General features: G+C 35.8%; 1 protein-coding gene across 1 annotated transcript in view; it reads right to left on the reverse strand.

The window, feature by feature from the left end:
• Positions 1-20,138, reverse strand: part of LOC145296816 (gamma-tubulin complex component 3 homolog) — a 107,451-nt gene that overhangs the window by 45,614 nt on the left and 41,699 nt on the right. Inside the window, exons 7-11 of the mRNA XM_080142901.1 lie at positions 15,358-15,443; positions 12,733-12,825; positions 10,287-10,405; positions 8,746-8,871; positions 5,624-5,692 (exon numbers count right to left, since the gene is read on the reverse strand). Coding sequence (XP_079999027.1) covers positions 5,624-5,692; positions 8,746-8,871; positions 10,287-10,405; positions 12,733-12,825; positions 15,358-15,443 — 493 coding nt within the window. The remainder of the gene's footprint in view (positions 1-5,623; positions 5,693-8,745; positions 8,872-10,286; positions 10,406-12,732; positions 12,826-15,357; positions 15,444-20,138) is intronic.

Consider the following 20,138-nt stretch of genomic DNA (forward strand, 5'->3'; position numbering starts at 1 on the left):
GAAAACACTTTTAAAAATCTTTTTAAACTATTTTGGGAATATTATGTATTCGATATGTTTTTTTTATGATGTTTGAAATTTTATTTTGATTTCAATAATTTTATTTTTATACTTTCATAAACATATATTTATTATATAAATTCAAATAAAAAAATTATTAAAAAAAAAACAACTTATTTTTATAATTGCCTAAACATATTTCTTATAAAATTTCAGTGCAACTTTACTATCGTGTGAATTCAAAAAAATGCATTTCACAGAAAAGCATTATTACGTACTTACGTGTAATGCCGAAATTAATATAAATTCCAACAATTATGAAAAATGGTCCAGTAGATTAATAATTATAAGTAAAACCAGAATTTGCAAAAGTTATCTCACTGTAAATTAACCCTTAAGAAGAACGAAATCAGGGGAGATAACTGCATTCTACAGATGATAATGATTTTCAGGTCGGCCATCTTGCTTTTTTTCAATAATACTGCACACTTTTTCGTGAAAATCAGCTCTAGCACATCTTCTGCTGGATCATTTTTCATAATCTTTTTTAATTTATACTAATTTTGACATGACATGTAAGTGCGTAATAATGTTTTTTTTTTAAATGCTTTTGTTCAAAATTACACGATTGGGCCAGACAACACATTAAAGTTGCACCAAAATTTTAAATAAAATAAAACCTTATTTTTAATTTTGTTATTAAAAGAGACTAATTGTGTTATTTTTATCTGTATAATTTTGTTAATTTTTATTTCAATAAATCGCTTCACAATAGAAATACTGAAGAACACTAAAAGTGAAGGAACTGATTTGCCTTGTCACCGCTTCTGGTAGCAGTCACGTCAGAAGTTAGAAAGTATGTTAGCTGACTATAATCGAAAGTGCATTATTATCCTCAAAGAGTAAAACCAACACAAAGTCAAGTATCTGCAGAATGTCTTCTTGGTTCCTCCTCTTCTCTTTTCTCTCTCCCAACAATCGAACACAGCATATAATAACAAAACTCTAAAGCACGTCTGACAGCACTGACTTCTGCCAACAGTCTGCCCCTCCTCTTAACAACACAGGCTTTTTATATCGCAAAATCGTTCACCTCTATTTGCATATTCTTCTAACTCACGTGATCACTACTCTATAAATAAGAGTCTTGACCATTTCTTTTCTTTCTTTTTATTTATTTTTGGTGACCGACCCGCACGTGGTCTATCCAGGTAAGTCACGCATTTCTCCACACTCCCCCCTGATCTCATGATCACAAACAGGACATGCGGGCAATCGTCGTTGGCGGGTACTCCTTCGAAGAAGCACTTCCTCATTGCTGTTTTCTTCATTACCACCATCATTACTACCAGTCTGTTCCATTATCCCGTCTCGTGGTTCCATAGGCGGTGTCTCACAATCAGGGCAGGGGGGCAGTATCCGTCTTTGTCGGGTACTTCTCCGAAGAATCGGAGGCGTCATCTCCTCGGTATGCTCCATCATCCCTTCTCGCTGGGTTTCGCAATCACGGGGGGTGGGCAGTATTCGTCTCTGTCGAGTATTTCGATGAGGCATTACTTCCTTGTGTCCATCGCTCTCCTCACTATTGTCATCAGTATGTCCCATCATTCCCTCATCTGGTTCTGTTGGTGGTGTTTCTATGCTCACCTGAAGGGGCAGTAAGTGATCAGGATCATCTCTGAACGGTGTGTGATCCTCCTCATCGTCCTCAGAATCAGAAGAGGTATAACAAGGGCGGATATCTTTTACGTGACGTGGTATGCCACCAATCAACATGGTCTGAGGACTTATGATTTCATCTATTTTTCCCCGGAAAAATTTCGTAGTGCACCCAGCATTTGGGGGTTTTATCCAAACAAGGTCTCCCACCTGATATGGTGTATTGACAACACTCACCACTGATGGTATGGCATCAACTCCTTTCACACGCTGTTCATATTGGTAAATCCCATTGGCTGGTGCAGTTGCTGGTGTTGCATTGTCCTTGGGTGTTATATTATACCAGTACACAGCTTCTGGAATAGAGCACTGCGTCCTGGCTGCAATTCTTTTGATGGTGCGGTGACACCGTTCTGCTATACCATTACCCTCGGGATAATATGCACACCGATAATGCATTTTAATCCCCCATTCGTGCACGAATTTCTGAAATTCTTGACATCGAAATGTGGCGGCATTATCAGTCAGAATTTCAATCGGGGCACCACGTTCAAAAAAGACGGCTCTCAACTGTTGTATAATGCTGGCTGCATCCTGTCGTGTCAACAGGCGCCATATTGTGAAACGCGTCGGGCCACAATCCGTCATGGTCAAAAAATGTTTGCCCCCATAATGTGTTATGTCCATCCCTACTCGCTGCCAGTTGCCCTCCACCTCGAGCTTCCCTTTTTGCCATTGGGATGGTGCCGGATCAATTCTCTGACACTCTTCACACGAACGTATGGCTGCTTTCACTGATGCTTTTGTAGTTGCAGGGCATACTCTTCGGACAAAATATGCAGTCCTCTGAATTCCAGGATGTCCAATCTGCTGGTGTATCATACGGATCTGGTCAGGTGTTAATTGATCCGTTACAGTCGCGCATGTTTGTTGTTGAAGATCGGATCCCTGCCTCATTGCATCGATCCACCTCTTTGGTACTCGAGTCAAGCTATCAGCCAAATTCTGCATCGACGAGACTAACGTAATGTCTACCTGCAAGCTGTATTCGTCAACTAGACGCTTAATTATTGCTAGTCTCCTTCGTACTAGCATTTCACTTGCAGCTCTAGTCTTAACTCGAGCCTTTCCAGTCAAGGTGTCGGTTAACCAATGGTAAACACACAATGAGTCAGTGTGGAGATGCACAACATTAGTCTGCCATTGCAATGCGAGATTAAGACCTTTTAACGTGGCATCAAGTTCTGCCAAATTTATATGTTGGGCATCATTTTTCGGACGAAGCCAGCATGCATCTTCCACAACAACACCTAGTTGCTCCAACACGACACCTGTAGCCAACGAACTTGCGTCAACCCATGCATTTAGTTCGTTTCCAGACACTTGCCACTCACCCCGGGCAGGGTCATTCCTATGCACTCTGGACAACATTTCAGCCATCATTTGTTGGAGAGAATCATCATCCGCAACATCGTCCCATCCTTTTGTTACTGTAGTCACTCGTCTTTTCACCACTCCTGTTGCCGATCGGAGCCATCCACAGACAGGTAGATGTCCTACCAATTTACCACAGATAGAAAACACAGTACGTCTTGTTAATACATTGGGTAACTTTGGAAGTGGGCTCCCTCGTTTCCATCGCAACGTATTGCCCTCCTCCCAGACCTCGAGGCCTAGCACGGGCACTCCATCCTTTAGGCGCTTAGGGTCTTTGCTTATTAACCCAAACGCTTTCAGTTTTATTCGAACTGCATCCGCAGACATTATGTCCTCATTAACATAGATGTCATCTATGTAGGCTGAAGCAGCTTTTGCTGTGGTCTCATCCTGCATCAAAACAGTTTTAATAATGGTTGTCATAATCAAGGGTGCTACGTTTAGGCCAAAACCCAAACGTGTCAAACAATATAGTTTTCCCTTGAGTAGTACTGTCTGAAACGGCCATAATGACTCATGGACACGTATCTGCAGGTAGGCCCTCTTTAGATCCAGAAGTGCTACATTGCTCCCTTTTGACGCCACTCTCTCAGTTTAGCAGCGCACACATCTGCGTTTCCGGTAAACGCATCAACATGCCGATTCAACTCTCGGTAATCCATTACGGGACGAATTTTTTCTTTGGTAGGTTGTTCAACAGCCATGAGCGGAATTAATCCCTTGGGTGGTCCCAGACGTTCCTGTGGGTATGGTATTAACCAACCGTTGTCAATCCACATCTGAAGTTCTTCTTCATATGCGGCCCTATTCTTGGTAGAAACTGCATACTCTGGAATCGTGTTGCACAGCCGATCTGGTTCCTGGCCCATGGCCCATTTCCACTTTGCAGTCCACACCCTTTCGTTGTCATCAAATGTAGCACAGAAGTCCTTTTCTTCAATCGACATGGCTGCACAGACGTCTTTCCCTTCTCCAAGCCTGATACCTCTAGCTGCTGTGATTGTAACGCCTCCTAGTGCTTGTATTGCATCAATTCCAAGCAACATGTCGTAGCCAAGGGGTTTCTCCTGCATCACCAGAACGTCAACTTTAGCTGTGTCACCCTTCTCAGTGCAGATTGTGACTGTCCCTTCACCACAACATACCCGTGATAAGCCATTGATGGTCATAACGCCAACTGGGTTCCTCCGCCACACCGGACAGCAATGGGCACTAACTATAGACCGGGAACACCCCGTGTCTATAAGTGCTGAACACTGCACATCATCAAGTTTAACGCTAATGACAGGCAATCCTGTGTTTATTGGTTGGCAGGGGGCAAGGGTAGCGATAGTACCTTGCCCCCAACTTCGTTTCCCGAACAGTTGCGAGATATGTGCCCAAACTTATTGCAGCGATAGCATTGCACTGGTCTCTTTGATTGTGGATATACACCTCTCCTATCACTCCGGCACTCTTTAGCAAAATGATTGGCCTCCCCACATTTATAGCACACTGGGGTGGCATGCTTATTACTATCTGGAAGAGAGTCCACATTGCCTCCATGTCGAAAACGAGCTGCTGCTGCAATTGGTTCCTGTTCCTTACAGATGTTTCGAGCTCGGGCCAATAACTCATCAGTTGACAATTCATCGATTCTTGATGATGCCCGCAACAGTTTACTGACCTCCTCGGGTAGGCCTACCAAAAAAGCACAGCTTAATATTTTATCGTTGACCCCACCAAACGGTACAGATAATTTTCGCAGGTCGGCTAGGTACACGTCGACTGTTTCCTTGGGTTGAAGTGTCCGGCTCGTGAACTGTTGCCACGCAACAAATGGATCTGTACCAAACGCTGTATACAGGCTCTGCTTGATTTCATCCCAGTCTGGTTCATCCCCGAGTTGTTGGTAGACTGCATAGGCCCCTCCGGTTAGCCTCAAAGGGATAACTGTGGCTGGTTCTTTAATTTTGCACAGTTTACAGATTTTCTCTGCCTTTTCAATCCATTCAACGACAGCCGGTCCAGTGGTAGATCCGTCGAACTCGGGTATTAAGCGAATGTCAAATCTGTCCATTGTTAGTAACCGCACACCAAGCGCCGAAATAGCTTAAAACCAACACAAAGTCAAGTATCTGCAGAATGTCTTCTTGGTTCCTCCTCTTCTCTTTTCTCTCTCCCAACAATCGAACACAGCATATAATAACAAAACTCTAAAGCACGTCTGACAGCACTGACTTCTGCCAACAGTCTGCCCCTCCTCTTAACAACACAGGCTTTTTATATCGCAAAATCGTTCACCTCTATTTGCATATTCTTCTAACTCACGTGATCACTACTCTATAAATAAGAGTCTTGACCATTTCTTTTCTTTCTTTTTATTTATTTTTGGTGACCGACCCGCACGTGGTCTATCCAGGTAAGTCACGCATTTCTCCACAATATAGTTCGTTGTTTGGAATAAAAATAAATCATCTGTGATACTAGTCTCATTACTTTTCAGAAACATCTTGTAGTAAATTCAATGAGAATGTTATTGTCTTACCTGACTCTCTAACACTGCTATTAATCTATAATATTCTGTGAGTTGTTGGTGAAGGGCTGCACAAAAACTCTGAAAGAAGAAAAACACAAAAGTAAATTAATAAATGGAGACACATGATATAACTGTTAACAACGTTGGTTTCCCCAACAGTCATAAATTCAAATGTAATGTGAACAAACATCTTGCTGACAAATTACTCACTCAATTTGCTCCCCTATAAATCTGATCCACTACACCAGTAAATCATTACACTTCCGTGGCAATATGCTTTCTTTAGGGTTAATAAAAAATATTTTTAAACCTGTTCTAAGCAATAGTGTTCAATTCTTACTTCAGTCGAAAATGAAAAATAACAAACCAACACTTATTTGTATCATAAAAAATATGCAGAATGAAAACAGCCTACCTTCATGAATTAAATAAAAGGATTCAGTTTGAATTAACAAAGATTCCCGAGTTTAAAAAGATGCACCTGAAGAAGGTCAGAGGTTACATCAGCCTATGGTTTGATTTGTTTTATGGCATATTAACCATCTATGTTATTTAATGCTGAATGAAGTTGTCAAATATAATCATATAGGTAGGGTAATAATTTATATTCTTAAAATATATTCCTCTTAGAATACACTGCTTTAAGAAAACATTACTCATTGAATTAAATTATTCTGAAAATAGAATTTTACTTGGAGAAAAAGAATTACTCTCAGAAAACACCACTCCAACAAAACATTGGTAATTTTCTTTATTCTCAACACAACTGACCCTCAGCCTTCTAGGATCTTTTGAGTTGAAACTTTTTGTAATCACTAAAAATGGGTTGGAATACACAAATTGAAAGAAAAAAGTTATTTTATTTAGAATGCAAAATATTGACTCCTGTAAATAGGACACTGGGTACAAAATGAAATGGAAGAAGCTATACATTCAAGATAAAATTTACATATTAAGGAGTAAATCAGTTCACATAGAATTACACTGCACTTTTGACAATCTAATAAGAAAAAAGAAGAATTCAAGACTAAGCTAACACAGCCATACACAGCTAACCCTCAACATACGGCCAGGCGCAGCCAGCGCTCAACACACGGCCAGGCACAGCCATACACAGCCAACCCTCAACACATGGTCAGACGCAGCCAGCCCTAAACACATGCCCAGATGCAGCCAGCCTTCGATACACGGCTAAACACAATCAGCCCTCGACATACAGCCAAACACAGCCAGCCGGCAATATACAGGTACAAAACTGGCACTCCGTACACAGTTAGATACAACTAGCCCTTCACATTCTTCTTGACTTTCAAACATAAAAAAATTATAATTATTTCCCCCATAAAATGATGGCTTCAATTTTCAAAAAATCTGACTGGAGTCATAATTCGATCCTCTGCCTAACACAACAATGACAATTTTCAAAACATTTGACTCAAACTGGAATTTAATTTTCTCCATAACTTGACAGCACTATTTCTCAAAAGTGCAACTTCTGAATCATAATTTAATCTCTCCATATCATGATGGCAACAATTTACAAAAATCTGACTGAAATCCTTACCTAAAATTCTCCTTAATTCTCCATAACACGACAACAATAAATTTTAAAAATCAGACTTTTGAATTGTAATTTAATCTTTTCCATCTCAAACGGTCTGGCTCGTTTTTGTATAAATAATTCTCCAGAACATGCCAACTATAAAAAATCAAACTTTCATCTAAACGCATCAACTTTCCATTTCTTGCCAAAAATATCTTGTAATCTAATAAGAAAAAAAAATGCTGACATTCGCACAACTTCTTAAATTCGACCAGTTCCCTTTGCAATAAACACTTGACTTCTTCTTCTACCAATTCATTCTTCTTAAAACAACTAATTCATTCATATGCAATAATTTGCATTTATATTTTAAACCACAAGTTAGTCGTTTACTATTGCAAGACTCATAAGAATCATTAAACAAATTTTAATCAATTTCACAAGAATTTTTAAGAGGGTTCCAACAACTCAAGTTGATCAATATAGATGAATTTTATCCTTTCTTCAGAGTAAGCAGTACTATTACATCTTATAGATTATTAAAAATAAATTATTTAGTGTCTTATTTATGGAGCAGTTGGACCTAATGGGTTAAAATTGTAAAGTCTATAAAACTGATCATATTCCTTTCTTGGCACTGCTCTGATTTGGGATGTGACAATCCTGTTTAATTCAGGAATAATTTGAGGATTTTTTTGATAGACCATTAAGATGAACCTCACAGAGTTTAAGACCCAGCAAGTGTGAAGTTCATTCCGGATCACATCTGCTACTGATGCTTGTATCATGAAGAAATGATGACCTCGACTTGTTGGTTAAAACAAAACTTTAATGAGTTTGTATTTATTTTAATTAATCAACTCATATAAATGATATTGACAACTTGCACGTTTGTTCAATCTTAGTCTTTGTCATGATATAATGTGGGAAGTGACAGTGATCTAGTGGTTAACAACACAGTCCCAAGTTCAAATCCAGTTTGTTCCACAAAAATCACTTTCACTTAGGATGTCACATGGTTCCTCCCGTAATCTCCAATGTCTTTATAGAAATAATTCTGACTAGAAAAATATCAAGGAAATCAATGCCAGCAATAGAATCTTCGGTTTCATACAATATGATAATGATGTTGGTACAGTGCAATGCAGAGGAAGTGTTGCCAACTATTTTAAACCTCTATTTCATACATCCTGCTCAACTTGGTTGCCATTAATTTATCTTTACAAAAATATTTCTTAACTTCATTGATGATGTAAAAACTTGATTCCTACTTTCACATTCTCCATTCATAAAACTTGATCCTTTGACCTTGACAAATAGTCACTGGCTATGATTGACTTTGAACGTTCAAAGCATCCCCTTCCCCTTTACACAACATTTCTATGCATATGAAAGTGTAATATTTTCTTATGTGTAAATCATAACCAAAATTGTTTTGAGTGTTAAAATAATTTTAAATCTACAGAACAGCTTCACACATTTAAGACAAAAAGTCACAATGGATATAGTTATACTTAATATTATTTAACAGTTTGCATAGGAACAAAATACAGTTTGAAAAATGTAAATAAAATTCAACAACTATTACCTGTTCAACAAGCCCAACAGCTTTGAGTTGACGACAACTTTCGATGTAATGTTTGATTTTGTTGTGCAACCAACCACATTCTGCTAACTTGCTCACACGTTGACATATGGCTTTCGGAATTCCAGACTAAAATGATAAGAAAACATATTTTTAAAATTTTCTACCAAAAATATTAATTTCGCTTGTTAAGTGAGAAAAAAAACCATTATCATATTTAATGTTTGTTTTAGATTGCTTTTAGAAATCAACTTCAAAAATAACCTATTGCTACCTAGGTTTTAATCTCTCTTTCTACAAAATCTTTTCTTATCACTTACTCACATATTTTCCTTCACCTTCCCCTACCAGCTGGACTTGCTACTTCAACTGTTCTATCCGAACAAAAGCATTTCTATCTAATCTTTAAATGTGATCAATTGCAACACATAGATGAATTCAAAAGTAATTGTAAATAAATGAATTAGCAGGGAGACGGTTGAGATCTATGATGAAATATTTAGAATTTGATCTCTATACTCTGTCAGAAATATTTAACAAGTTTAATATAAATCAAATCAGGATTCCCTCCCATGTTGTAAGTTCATGTTTTTACTCTTTTTCTCAACCATATATGTCAATCATATCATTCCAGTAATTGTAAAAGCAACTAGACTCATGAAAAAGAATTTCAAAAACTACCTAGCATGTATACCTGGTGAACCAAGTGCAAGACAGATTCAAACAATTATACTCAAAGGGATGGTTAGAATCTTAAGAAGAGCTCTCGGTTGGAATATATAAGAAAGCAGTTTGCATCCAGTAGCTTGTTTGGCATCCAGTAGCTTAAACAAATTGATAAAAAAAAAAAAAAACGAGATTTTTTTTTAACATTAATATGAGATTAATGATTAAAGGATGTAATAGCCAAATAGGGAGAATATGTTTGATTTAACGACCCTTCAACCATTACAAGGTCATCCCAGGTAAAACATTTGTGAATTGGAGAAGGGGGGGGGAATCAGTCAGTTTTTACAATGTTTCTTTTTTTGTGAAAATGATTTTAAAGTGTGGAATTTGACTAATCATAATGTAGAAGTGATTTTGATTTTCAGATTTTGGTATGTTTTCTTATTGTTGCTTTTAGATTGTTTAAGATACTATTTTCAACCATTTTTTTTAATGTAAAAAAAAAAAAAAAATTTCTGAAGTTTATATTTATCATGTTGTTGAGCAAAAGTTATCACTTTGAATTTATTCGCAGCCAATGCTAGAACACTTACCTGTTTGTAATGCCATTCTGCCCATAGGTGGAAAATTCAGAACTAAATTCCTATCTGACCAGCATAGTCTTTAAAGATACCTGATGCTGTGTTTGTTAGATTCCTTCCTAATTGAGTCACAATCACTCTCAGAAACAAACTACTATTTACTTCTTTTTTGTCCTCATAGCATGTCACTACTGGAAGCACAATATATGTAATGTTGACATATTCAACCTGGCAGGGTTCTAAAGTATAGAATGCACAAGAAAAAATAAGCTGCAAAGAAAAAAGAATACTAACCTGAGGACTAATTCTATATGAATCAGAGTATGGATCGAATTTGATCCATTTACCTTCAATTCCTTGAAATACATACACCAAATCTTTCAATAATTCAGATTCAGAAATTTCATATGGCACTAAAAATAAAGAAAAACAAACATGATGGTGAAGTAGTCATAAATTTATTATTTTCTGAAAAAAAAAATCTCCTTTCAAATAAAATCATTCTATATTTTAAGAAACAGTAATTAAAAGTTTTGTTGTTTTTAGGAATATGCAAAACCTCCACAGAACATAAAATAAAAATTATTGCTTTAAATAATTAATGGTATTTTCAAATACGAAACATGCCTTTATAATACCAGTCCACATACTGAACATTTATTGTTGAGAAAAAATTAAAAAATTTATATATATATATATATATATATATATATATATATATATATAAAGGCCTTCTTTCAGTATTAAGAGACCACGGATACTTCCTGTAAGTGGAAGAAGCAAGGTTTTCACAATCTCTCAACTGCACATCCTCTGAACTTACTTTGCTTTAAATTCATTACTATTGGAAAGAATGAGATTAACAGAAAAAGACTAGTGTTATTTCAGTTTTCCTTTGCCTAGACTAGGTGCATAACCAAGGATCGAGAGTCTAGTCTACCCTACTATTTAATCCATAGTTGCAAGAAAGAGATATGGTGTCATACATTTTGGAAAGAGTATTAGATAAATTGATGCCGCAGCCACAGCATGCCAAGATCAAAGTTTGCGTCTATAATTTTTACACCACACGTGTAGAGTTTAAAAAAATGGCTATACCAAAAAATATAAATCAAGTAACACATGCAATTCTTAATATTTTGTCTTTATTGTGAAACAATCTTTTAACAATGGAAATGCAATATTAAAAATCTTAGCATATGAGTTAATGTGAGTTTATTATTTCAATATACCCACGTTTTCTATTCAGCTTTACTTTTGATGGATGTTATGCGAACGTTATCTCCGTATAGATAAAAATAAAAAATGTTTTACTTAAAAGTTGAAATGGATTATTGATAAAAGGTAGGTAATAAATACTCAAATTCATAAAATCTTATTGTTTCTTTTTCATTATGAGAATGAAATTCGAAATACTGAATTCCAAGTAAAACCAATGGTATCTACTCAATTGTCATATATTATAATTGAATATATCCAAAAATTATAAAAAACGATCCGGTAGAAAATTAATTATAAAAGAAAACAGTTTTCGAAAACAATTGAGTTTTGCTATATTGGCTTAAGATTTTCAAAGTTTTCAGAAAATAATTACCTCCCTTGCTATGATTCAAACTCTCAAGTTTATTTTTTAGCAAAATTTAATTTTCATTAATTGTCTTCGAAAACTATTTTCATTAATAATTTTTCACCTTATCATTTTTTGTAATTTTTGGTTATTTTCATTACTGTGGCATGACAATTAAGCAGATAGCATTAATTTTACTTGAAATTCAATATTACGGTTTTCGAATTTCGCTCATATAACAAAGAAGCAACATTTGGGCTTAACCTTTACTCCTGATTTGAAATGGAACACATACATCAAATCCATTGCCAAGGTTGCTGGAAAAATGGTGGGATCCTGCTATCAATCCAGTAGATATATCACTGCTGATGCAATTCTCTACTTATATAAGAGCCAGGTACATCCAAGGATGGAGTACTGTTGCCACATCTGGGCAGGACCTGTTAGAAAGGACTTGTCCTGCCTTGATAGAGTTCAAAATAAACTTTGTAGCCTAGTAGAGGATACCCTTTTCTCTTCCCTGCAACCTCTTTCTCACAGAAGAGATGCTGCGAGTCTGTTTCTACTTTATTGTTGTTTTCATGACAAGTGCTCGTCTGAGCTCCAATCTATCGTCCCCCCTCACCAAATTTTCATGAGAAACACTCGTCTAGTTGAAAACACTATCAATAATTTCCCACACTCTTTATCTATGTCTAAACCTAAACATAGATTCCATGAACAAAGTTTCTTTCTTAAAACTGCACGCCTGTGGAACTGTTTTCCGTTTGCCTGCTTTCCAGCTGACTACAATATGATTGTCTTCAAGTCCAACGTAAACAAGCTCTTGACGAGCCGGTCCACTTAAGTTAACAAATTTACCGAATTTCCATTACTAACGATTACTATATTGTCCAATTGACTACTTCACACTCTTTAACCCTTATCCTCGAGTGGCCTCTGGGCCTTGATAAGTGGTGATGCCTATGTAAAAAAAAAAAAACAAAACATGTATTTATCTAAAGAATATCAGTATCTTAATATTGGAAAAAGAAAAAAAGGGAAGAGTGAACTTTAAAAATTTCAACAAAAAATGTCTGACCCCTGGATAAAAGAAAAGTTATGATGAATGAAGAGATGGAAAGAGAATGAAAAATTGAAAAGTAAAAAAAAAAAAAAAAAAATGTTCCATACTATTATTTTCTTTCTCAACGAGGATTCTTTGCTCCATTGATGATGACCTCATCAAGGTTTTTGGTTTTATTGCACATTGTGAAGTTTCAGTAGCTGAAAAATCGAAAGGTTTAAAATAGGTTTAAATAAAGAGAGAGAGAGAATAGAGACAGTTTTAATTCAAAACTTTTTTCAGTAAACAATATTTTTCAACAAAGATGTAAATCAGGTATGTCAAACTCGGTTTCTCAAGAACTATGGAAATCAATTTGTGTTGTAAGTAGTCGCACATGACCAATTGAAGAAGTTTAATAAAAACTAATGCAGAATATTTTTCAGAATATTTAGAGATATATGAGGTGCCTTCAATAAGTTTCCAGACTTTTCTCATATGGGCACTTTTATTAATAGTACACACATGAAACTTTAGTTCTCCTTCGAAGTAATCTCCTCCAACTGCAATGCACTTTCTGTACCATTCCAGCAACTTCAGGAAGACCCCATGGAAATCCTCTCATGTGAGCGTGTCAACGACCTTCATCAAAGCCTCTTTCATCTCCTCAATTGTCTCATAACGACAGCCTCTAAGGTTTTCTTTGAGCTTAAGAAATAGCAAAAGTCATAGGGAGCAAATAGAGAAGGTAAGGATCTGAATTGATCAGTTCGACCACCTCCTTACTGTCATGACAACGTCTTTCTTTCTGATCTTCTCTAAGCACCCTTGGGACAAACTTTGTGCAAATCCTTCGCATCTTCAGTTCCTCATGAGTAATTGTGTGTACAGTTCACACACTGACATCAAACTGTGCACTTATTGTCTCTATAGGCACACGACGATCCTTATCCATGAAATTTTTTATTTGGCCAATCAACTCCGATGTTCTGACTGCCTTACTCCTCCCACACCTCTCACAGACTTCCTACCTTCCTTGAATCTCTTATGCCACTCAAAAACTAATATCTGATTCAGGCAAGATGGTCCAAAAGTAGTCTGAAGCATTCCATACATTTCTCTGGCATGTTTTCCAAGTTTAAAACAGAATTTTATTGCATATCATTCTTCTAAAGTGTCCTCAGATCCAAATTGCATTTTTGAAATTCACCAGCTGTGACAATCAGGCTTCAGTAGAGTGTATTCTAATTCCTGCTCTAGCTGTTTATTTGAACCGGAAATTATAAAATTGGTCAGTCATCTCATAAGATGTATAGCAATAACATACTGAATTTTTAAGAGTCTACAACAATTTTAAATGCCTGTACAAAAATGTTTGGAAACTTATTGAAGACACTTTGTAAATATGTACATGAATGATTTAGATACATTTACAAATGCAAAATAAAGGAGTTAAACAAAAAATAATAAAATTTTCAACAGCAAAGATTTGTATTCAAATGCCACAAATACATTTTGAAATTGATAAAATGTGATATATCGTTTTTAAGTGTAAAGAAATTATTTTTGAATAAAGAGATGTACACCATTTTCTAATGAACACTGCATGTTTATCCAACTTAAAACTCATAATTTTGGCATTTCAATGATAAAAAGTATCCTTTATAAAAGCCATAAATGTACGTGCAAAGGGCCATATGTAACCCATAAGCCATATGCTTGATATAAATGACAAACATCTCTTCAATTAGATTTCTTTTTCCTTTTCTTAAAAATTAAACTCTAGAGAAAAAATTAATTTTATTTCAGTGCCAGGAGAGAACTTGAATGTCTATTGGACATGGAAAGAACTTGAATGTCTATTAGACACTATCCTCGGGTTTCGAAGGTCTCTCTGTACAGGGGTTTGTCAGGGACCTGGCATGAGGATATTTTTCCATACAAGTAAACCCTGACTAAATATTCAAAATTACGTGGTTCAAATAATATCTGCTTAGTATGATTAGCCAACACTATCCTTTACGAGGAATGGTGCACTTTCTCCAAGTTAGGTTACCTTAAGTAACAGCACAAAGCTGGATACTCCATCAAACAAGATTAATTCTTGTCCTGAAATCCAATAAGACCAATAGACCACAAGAAAGATATAATATAATATATTTAAATGGTCAATTGTGGAAAGGAAAATTATGTTCCCAACTTCTGTACTAACTCGGTGTTTGAGAGGTAAAGAAGAATTTACTGGACTATTCAAATATCTATGTATCTCATATAAAAATTAAGTGTTAGCCCCCAAGAAGGGGGCTCCTTGATTTCTGAAAACTTCTACTGAAGTAAAACAAAACAATTCATATTTTAGCATCCTTTGAAATCAGAGACTTGAGCCTGATCATTCATAGACATTTATGCTGACGACACTACCATCTATGGCAACACTTAAATAACCACTCACATTACACATCTCATTCTCATATTTTTTTTTTCCATACAATATATGTCCTCATGTTTCACCTCCAGGGATCATCACACTGTATATATACCTGATAGATTTTTCCCTTGGTGGAACCAAGACAGCAATAATCCATCGCACATTTCAGTTTTGTTCCAAGAAAACAATCAAATTATGAGAGATGCTTGAAGTTTAAACTGTGATTATAACAATCAAATGAATAAAATTATGGAACTAGAAATAACTTTCAACAAAGATCACATAATATTCATTCAAATATATTTGATAAAATCGCAATACTAACCAGTTATTTGAGTTGGTCCCAGCCCAGAAGTATAGCTATGGCTCTTAACCATGAAACCAGTTTCTGATGGTTCACTAGGTAATTTTCTAATCAGAAAGAAAAAAAAAAAAAAAAAATCAATGGAATTGGTGAAAATAAATCATCTGATAAAAGCATGAGGCAGAGATTCAGGATAGAAACTGGGTTGTTTTATAATTTTATTTTTTCATTCTTTCTTTTTCAAAATACTTCAGATTATTATTGTATTAATGCTGGAGTCCCACAGGGGTTCAACTTGGGCCCTACTCTCTTCCTGGTCTACATCAAGGATCTCCCAAATCACATCATAAGATCATTTGTAGACATTTATGCTGACAACACTACCAAAGGCTGTAAATGATCAAGTTCTCTCTGATTCTCTCTCCTCTGATCTTGATCACATGGCGCAATGGGGAAACAAGTGGCTGGTTAATTTTAATGTATCTAAAATGAAGCTTCCATATTTACATCATCAACGCTCTGATTTCTGTCTGGCACCAATTGAAATGAATGGCTCTCGTCTTGGGGAGGCTCCATGTTTTGACAAGCTTCTAGATCTGACCTTTACTCCTGAGCTGAGATGGAACATGTACATCAAATCCGTTGCGAAGGCCGCTAGAAAAATCTCACTGCGGATACAATTCTCTAACTGTATAAGAGCCAAGTACGTCCAAGGATGAAGTACTGTTGCCACATCTAGGCAAGAGTTGTTAGAAGCAGCTTATCCTGCCTTGATAGAGTTCAAAATAGTCTTCGTAGACTAGTGGGGGGATGTCTTTTTCTCTTCCCTGGAACCTTTTTCTCATAGAAAAGACATTGCGAGCCTGTCTCTGCTTTATTATTTTCATGACAAGTGTTCATCTGAGCTCCAATCTATGGTCCCCCTAGACAAACTTTCACGAAAACCACTTGTCTAGCTGAAACCATTATCAATAATTTCCCACACTCTTTATCTGTGCCTAAACCTAAACGTAGATTCCATGAACAAAGTTTCTTTTTTAGAACTGCACACCTCTGGAACTCTGTTTCGTTTGCCTGCTTTCGAGCTGACTACAATATGGTTGTCTTCAAGTCCAATGTGAAAAAGTTCTTGATGAGCCATCCTCTTAAGTAATCCAATTTACCAAATTCCCACTACATTCATTAACCCTTGTACTCAAGTGGCCTCTGGGCCTTGATAAGTGGTGACTCCTTTGTAAAACAAACAAAAAAGATTACCACATTTATTTAGAGGATGATTATGGCAAAAAAAGAATTCTTTCACAAATTAATTTTTTTTCATGCAACAAGGGAGGGGGTGGAGTAGTGGAAGGGTCTTTGCTTTTATATCTTTATTGTAAAATGAACACTTACTTTATGGCCGGTGTAACAAGGATTCATCATTTAGAAGACAGAATGCTGTTCCCACTGTCTTTATGCAAAAATTAGATATTTCAGTTATGCTAACTAGAAAGTAGGCATCCCTATTTACTTGTCTTCCTACGAGGTTAGAGTTAGATACAACACCAGATTTTAATGTTGGGAAAATCTAACTCCCCAAAAAGGGGCACTCTAGATCGGAACAAAAATAAAAAATTGCCATAGTCTAAAGAATTTTTATTTTTGTTCAAGTCTAGTAAATAAAGTAGGTGCCCATATGAACGCTCACCTTGCCACAGTTGATAAAAATAAATAACTTTATTTATTATTCCATGATAGAACTCTAAATATGATAATCAACAATAATCTGCAGTCTTTTATGCATAAAAAAAAATTTTTATTCTGAATTTCCACCAATTGTAAAAATTATAACATTTACATGGAATGTAAAAAAAAATTTTTTTTTTTAAATCTAATGACATATGAACAAGCTGTATTTACCCAGCGTTGAGCAGAATGTACTGAAGTAATTTTAGTTTTTTAGTAATTTTTTTATTTGCACATTTTTAAAATCAATTAAAAATATGAATTATCCACTTTTGCTGATTTTTTTAGGATATTATTTAAAAATGTTTTGTATTAGCAGTCGTCTAAGTAATTCTTAAAATAAATTGTAGCAATGTATATTATTATATTGTCAATAACATGGTACATCAATATCAAATAAAAATTTGCTAGTCAAAAGTAAAATTTGATTTATCAACTTAAATGTAATTTGGGTCTGACTTCAGAAATCTGACAAACACATTTTTTGGATGTCAATTTAATATCATTTAGTTTTTAATCAGACTATTGTCTTTATTAATATTGATATGTTTTGACTATATTTTGTTTTTCTTCACGTGTATTGTTGTTCATTAACAATGTTTTTTCCCCAGGATTAAAGTATGTCTGGTTTTGAGTATTTGTGTAGGTTGATATTTATATTACATAAATTTATTGAAATAAATACATTTTTTTTACATAATGTATGAGAAATATAATACAAGCTTGAGAATTAGGGTTCAACATAACAAAATATGTTTATATTAAAACTCATGCTTTTCTTCTTGGCCAACACATAAAAAAATTATTTTTGAACCACAAAGTGGCATGAAAATTATGATGATCTGAAATATAGAAAAAAACGGTGAAATTTTTAAATAATCTTAAAATAGGACCATGAGAGAAAAAAAAGAGAAAAAAAAAAAGAAAAAAAAAGTGAATGGAAGTAAAAAACCTGGAAATGTATTATAGCAGAGTAGCAAGGTTACTCCGCATTGCCCGGGAGCAAGAGTGTAACATATTCTTATTGAAACTGCTATCCCTCTCTCTCTGTTTACTCTTCCTCTATCTAGCCCATTCTTCTCCATCCAGCCCATTCCTCCCTCTGGATATACACACATTCTTTATATTACTCAGTGAATGAGTCAGCATAAGGGAAATAACTCCTTGCAAAAAAATAAGTTACTTTCCTTTGGTTGTTATCTCTATCTCTACTATTATATAGAAGGAACTGTGTGTGTGTGTGTGTGTGTGTGTGTGTGTGTGTGTGTGTGTGTGTGTGTGTGTGTGTGTGTGTGTGTGTGTGTGTGTGTGTGAGTTCATTTCTCATGAACTTGAAAAATTCTTTTCAATTTTTTTTTCAAACAGCTGGGTTAATTTTTATGAAATTTCATACAAAGGTACTTTGTGTGCCTGGCAGTGTTCTTAGATAGGTTTTGTATCGGAAGGTCTTCAACAAGTATCGCTAATTAAAATAATCCGATGAAAGAATGGAACACATGATTTTCACTAAAGTTAACACCTTACACAGCTTAACATCACAAGTGCATTTGAGAAGTTTTACACTACACAAGTCGAAAGACCCAACATATAAAATTAACAGTAGGTTGGTTGATATGACAAGAGCGCGTTCAAAATGAATGTTTCTATTTAAAGCACAATTGCACCATGATACTTGATTTTTTCATTTTAAACATAAATTCAAGCCATTATCATTGCACAAGCAGTAAGGTCAAGCATATAACATCAACAGTAGGTTTTTTGATATGACAGGGGCATGTTTGAAATGAATGTTTCTGTTAAGAGCACAACGGAAACATTTTAAACTTTTATTCAAGCCATCTATATATATAAAAGCGAAAATGTGTGTATGTATGTATGTATGTTCGCTTTTTGTGTATGTCTACAAAAGGCTTTTTTGGCCATGATTCTCGGTTGGCTCGCTCCTTAAAACTTTTTATATGCTGTCTAAATAATATCTACGACTAAGGAACTCTGGTCGCAGCTATCTTTAATTTACCCGACTTTTACAAGCTATTTTCAAGATAGTTTTTGATCGCCGCATAGCGGGGAAAACAGAAACTGGCTTCTAGCGCAAAACTAGGTCAAACATCACACGACTTAACGTTGTCGCACCTGTTAATTTTGCTTTATAAACGTCAACTTAACACACTTATCAACTCATCTATTCCCGTGGTCGAAATGGTTAGGTCGCAGGGTTTTTTTTCCATTTCCTTTCCACCTCCGCGTCAAAGGTTCGGGGTGCAAGCCTACCTTTCTACTAAAACTTTTTTTTTCTTTTACACCCCCAAACACTCGGCCAACGTTTTTTTTTTTTAAACGGGGTTGTTTTGATCTACCCCCCCCCCAACACACACACCTCCAAACACCCGGGCAACGCTAGTCTATATATATATAAAAGGCAAATGCGCGCACACATTTTTTGTATGTCTCGAAAAGGCTTTTTTCGCCGACGGTCCTGGGAGGGGGGTTACTATAACTTAGAACTGTTTATATAGCCCATAGATAATAATATCTACGATTTGGGAATGCGAGTCGCGTCTAGATTTATTTACAGTGACTTTTACAAAATTATTGCTCTTTTGGCTCCTCACGTGTCAATTCGGCTTTTTCGTATAAAAAGCGAAACCAATTCAAACACAACATTGTTCTCGGCTTTCGTGCCGAAACGTCCAGAAAGCAATCAGTTTAATCAATGTGGACTTTCTCCTTATATCAGACAATTGCTATTCGATTTGGACAATGGGGAGCTGCTTTCCCCCCTTCCCACCATGATTGGGGGGAAGCAAAAACTAAAAATACTGCCACGTCATCGTAACGATCCCGCAATGACCTAATTTAGCGTCTTCCTGTCAATCAAACCTCTTTCACTCGCCTTATAAGCCTTAACTTAACACGCTAATCAATTACTCTCACTCGTGGTCGAGACGGTTAAGTAGTTGGCTTTTGTTTCCACCTCCGCATCAAGGCTTCTGGGTTCAATCCCGTCTCCTGACCAAAACTATTTTTTTTTTCTTTTACACCTTTAAACACCCGGGCAACGTTTTTTTTATTACTTC

This window comes from Euprymna scolopes, chromosome 17 (assembly GCF_053919585.1).
Source record: "Euprymna scolopes isolate OS-2025 chromosome 17, ASM5391958v1, whole genome shotgun sequence".
Classification (NCBI taxonomy): domain Eukaryota; kingdom Metazoa; phylum Mollusca; class Cephalopoda; order Sepiida; family Sepiolidae; genus Euprymna; species Euprymna scolopes.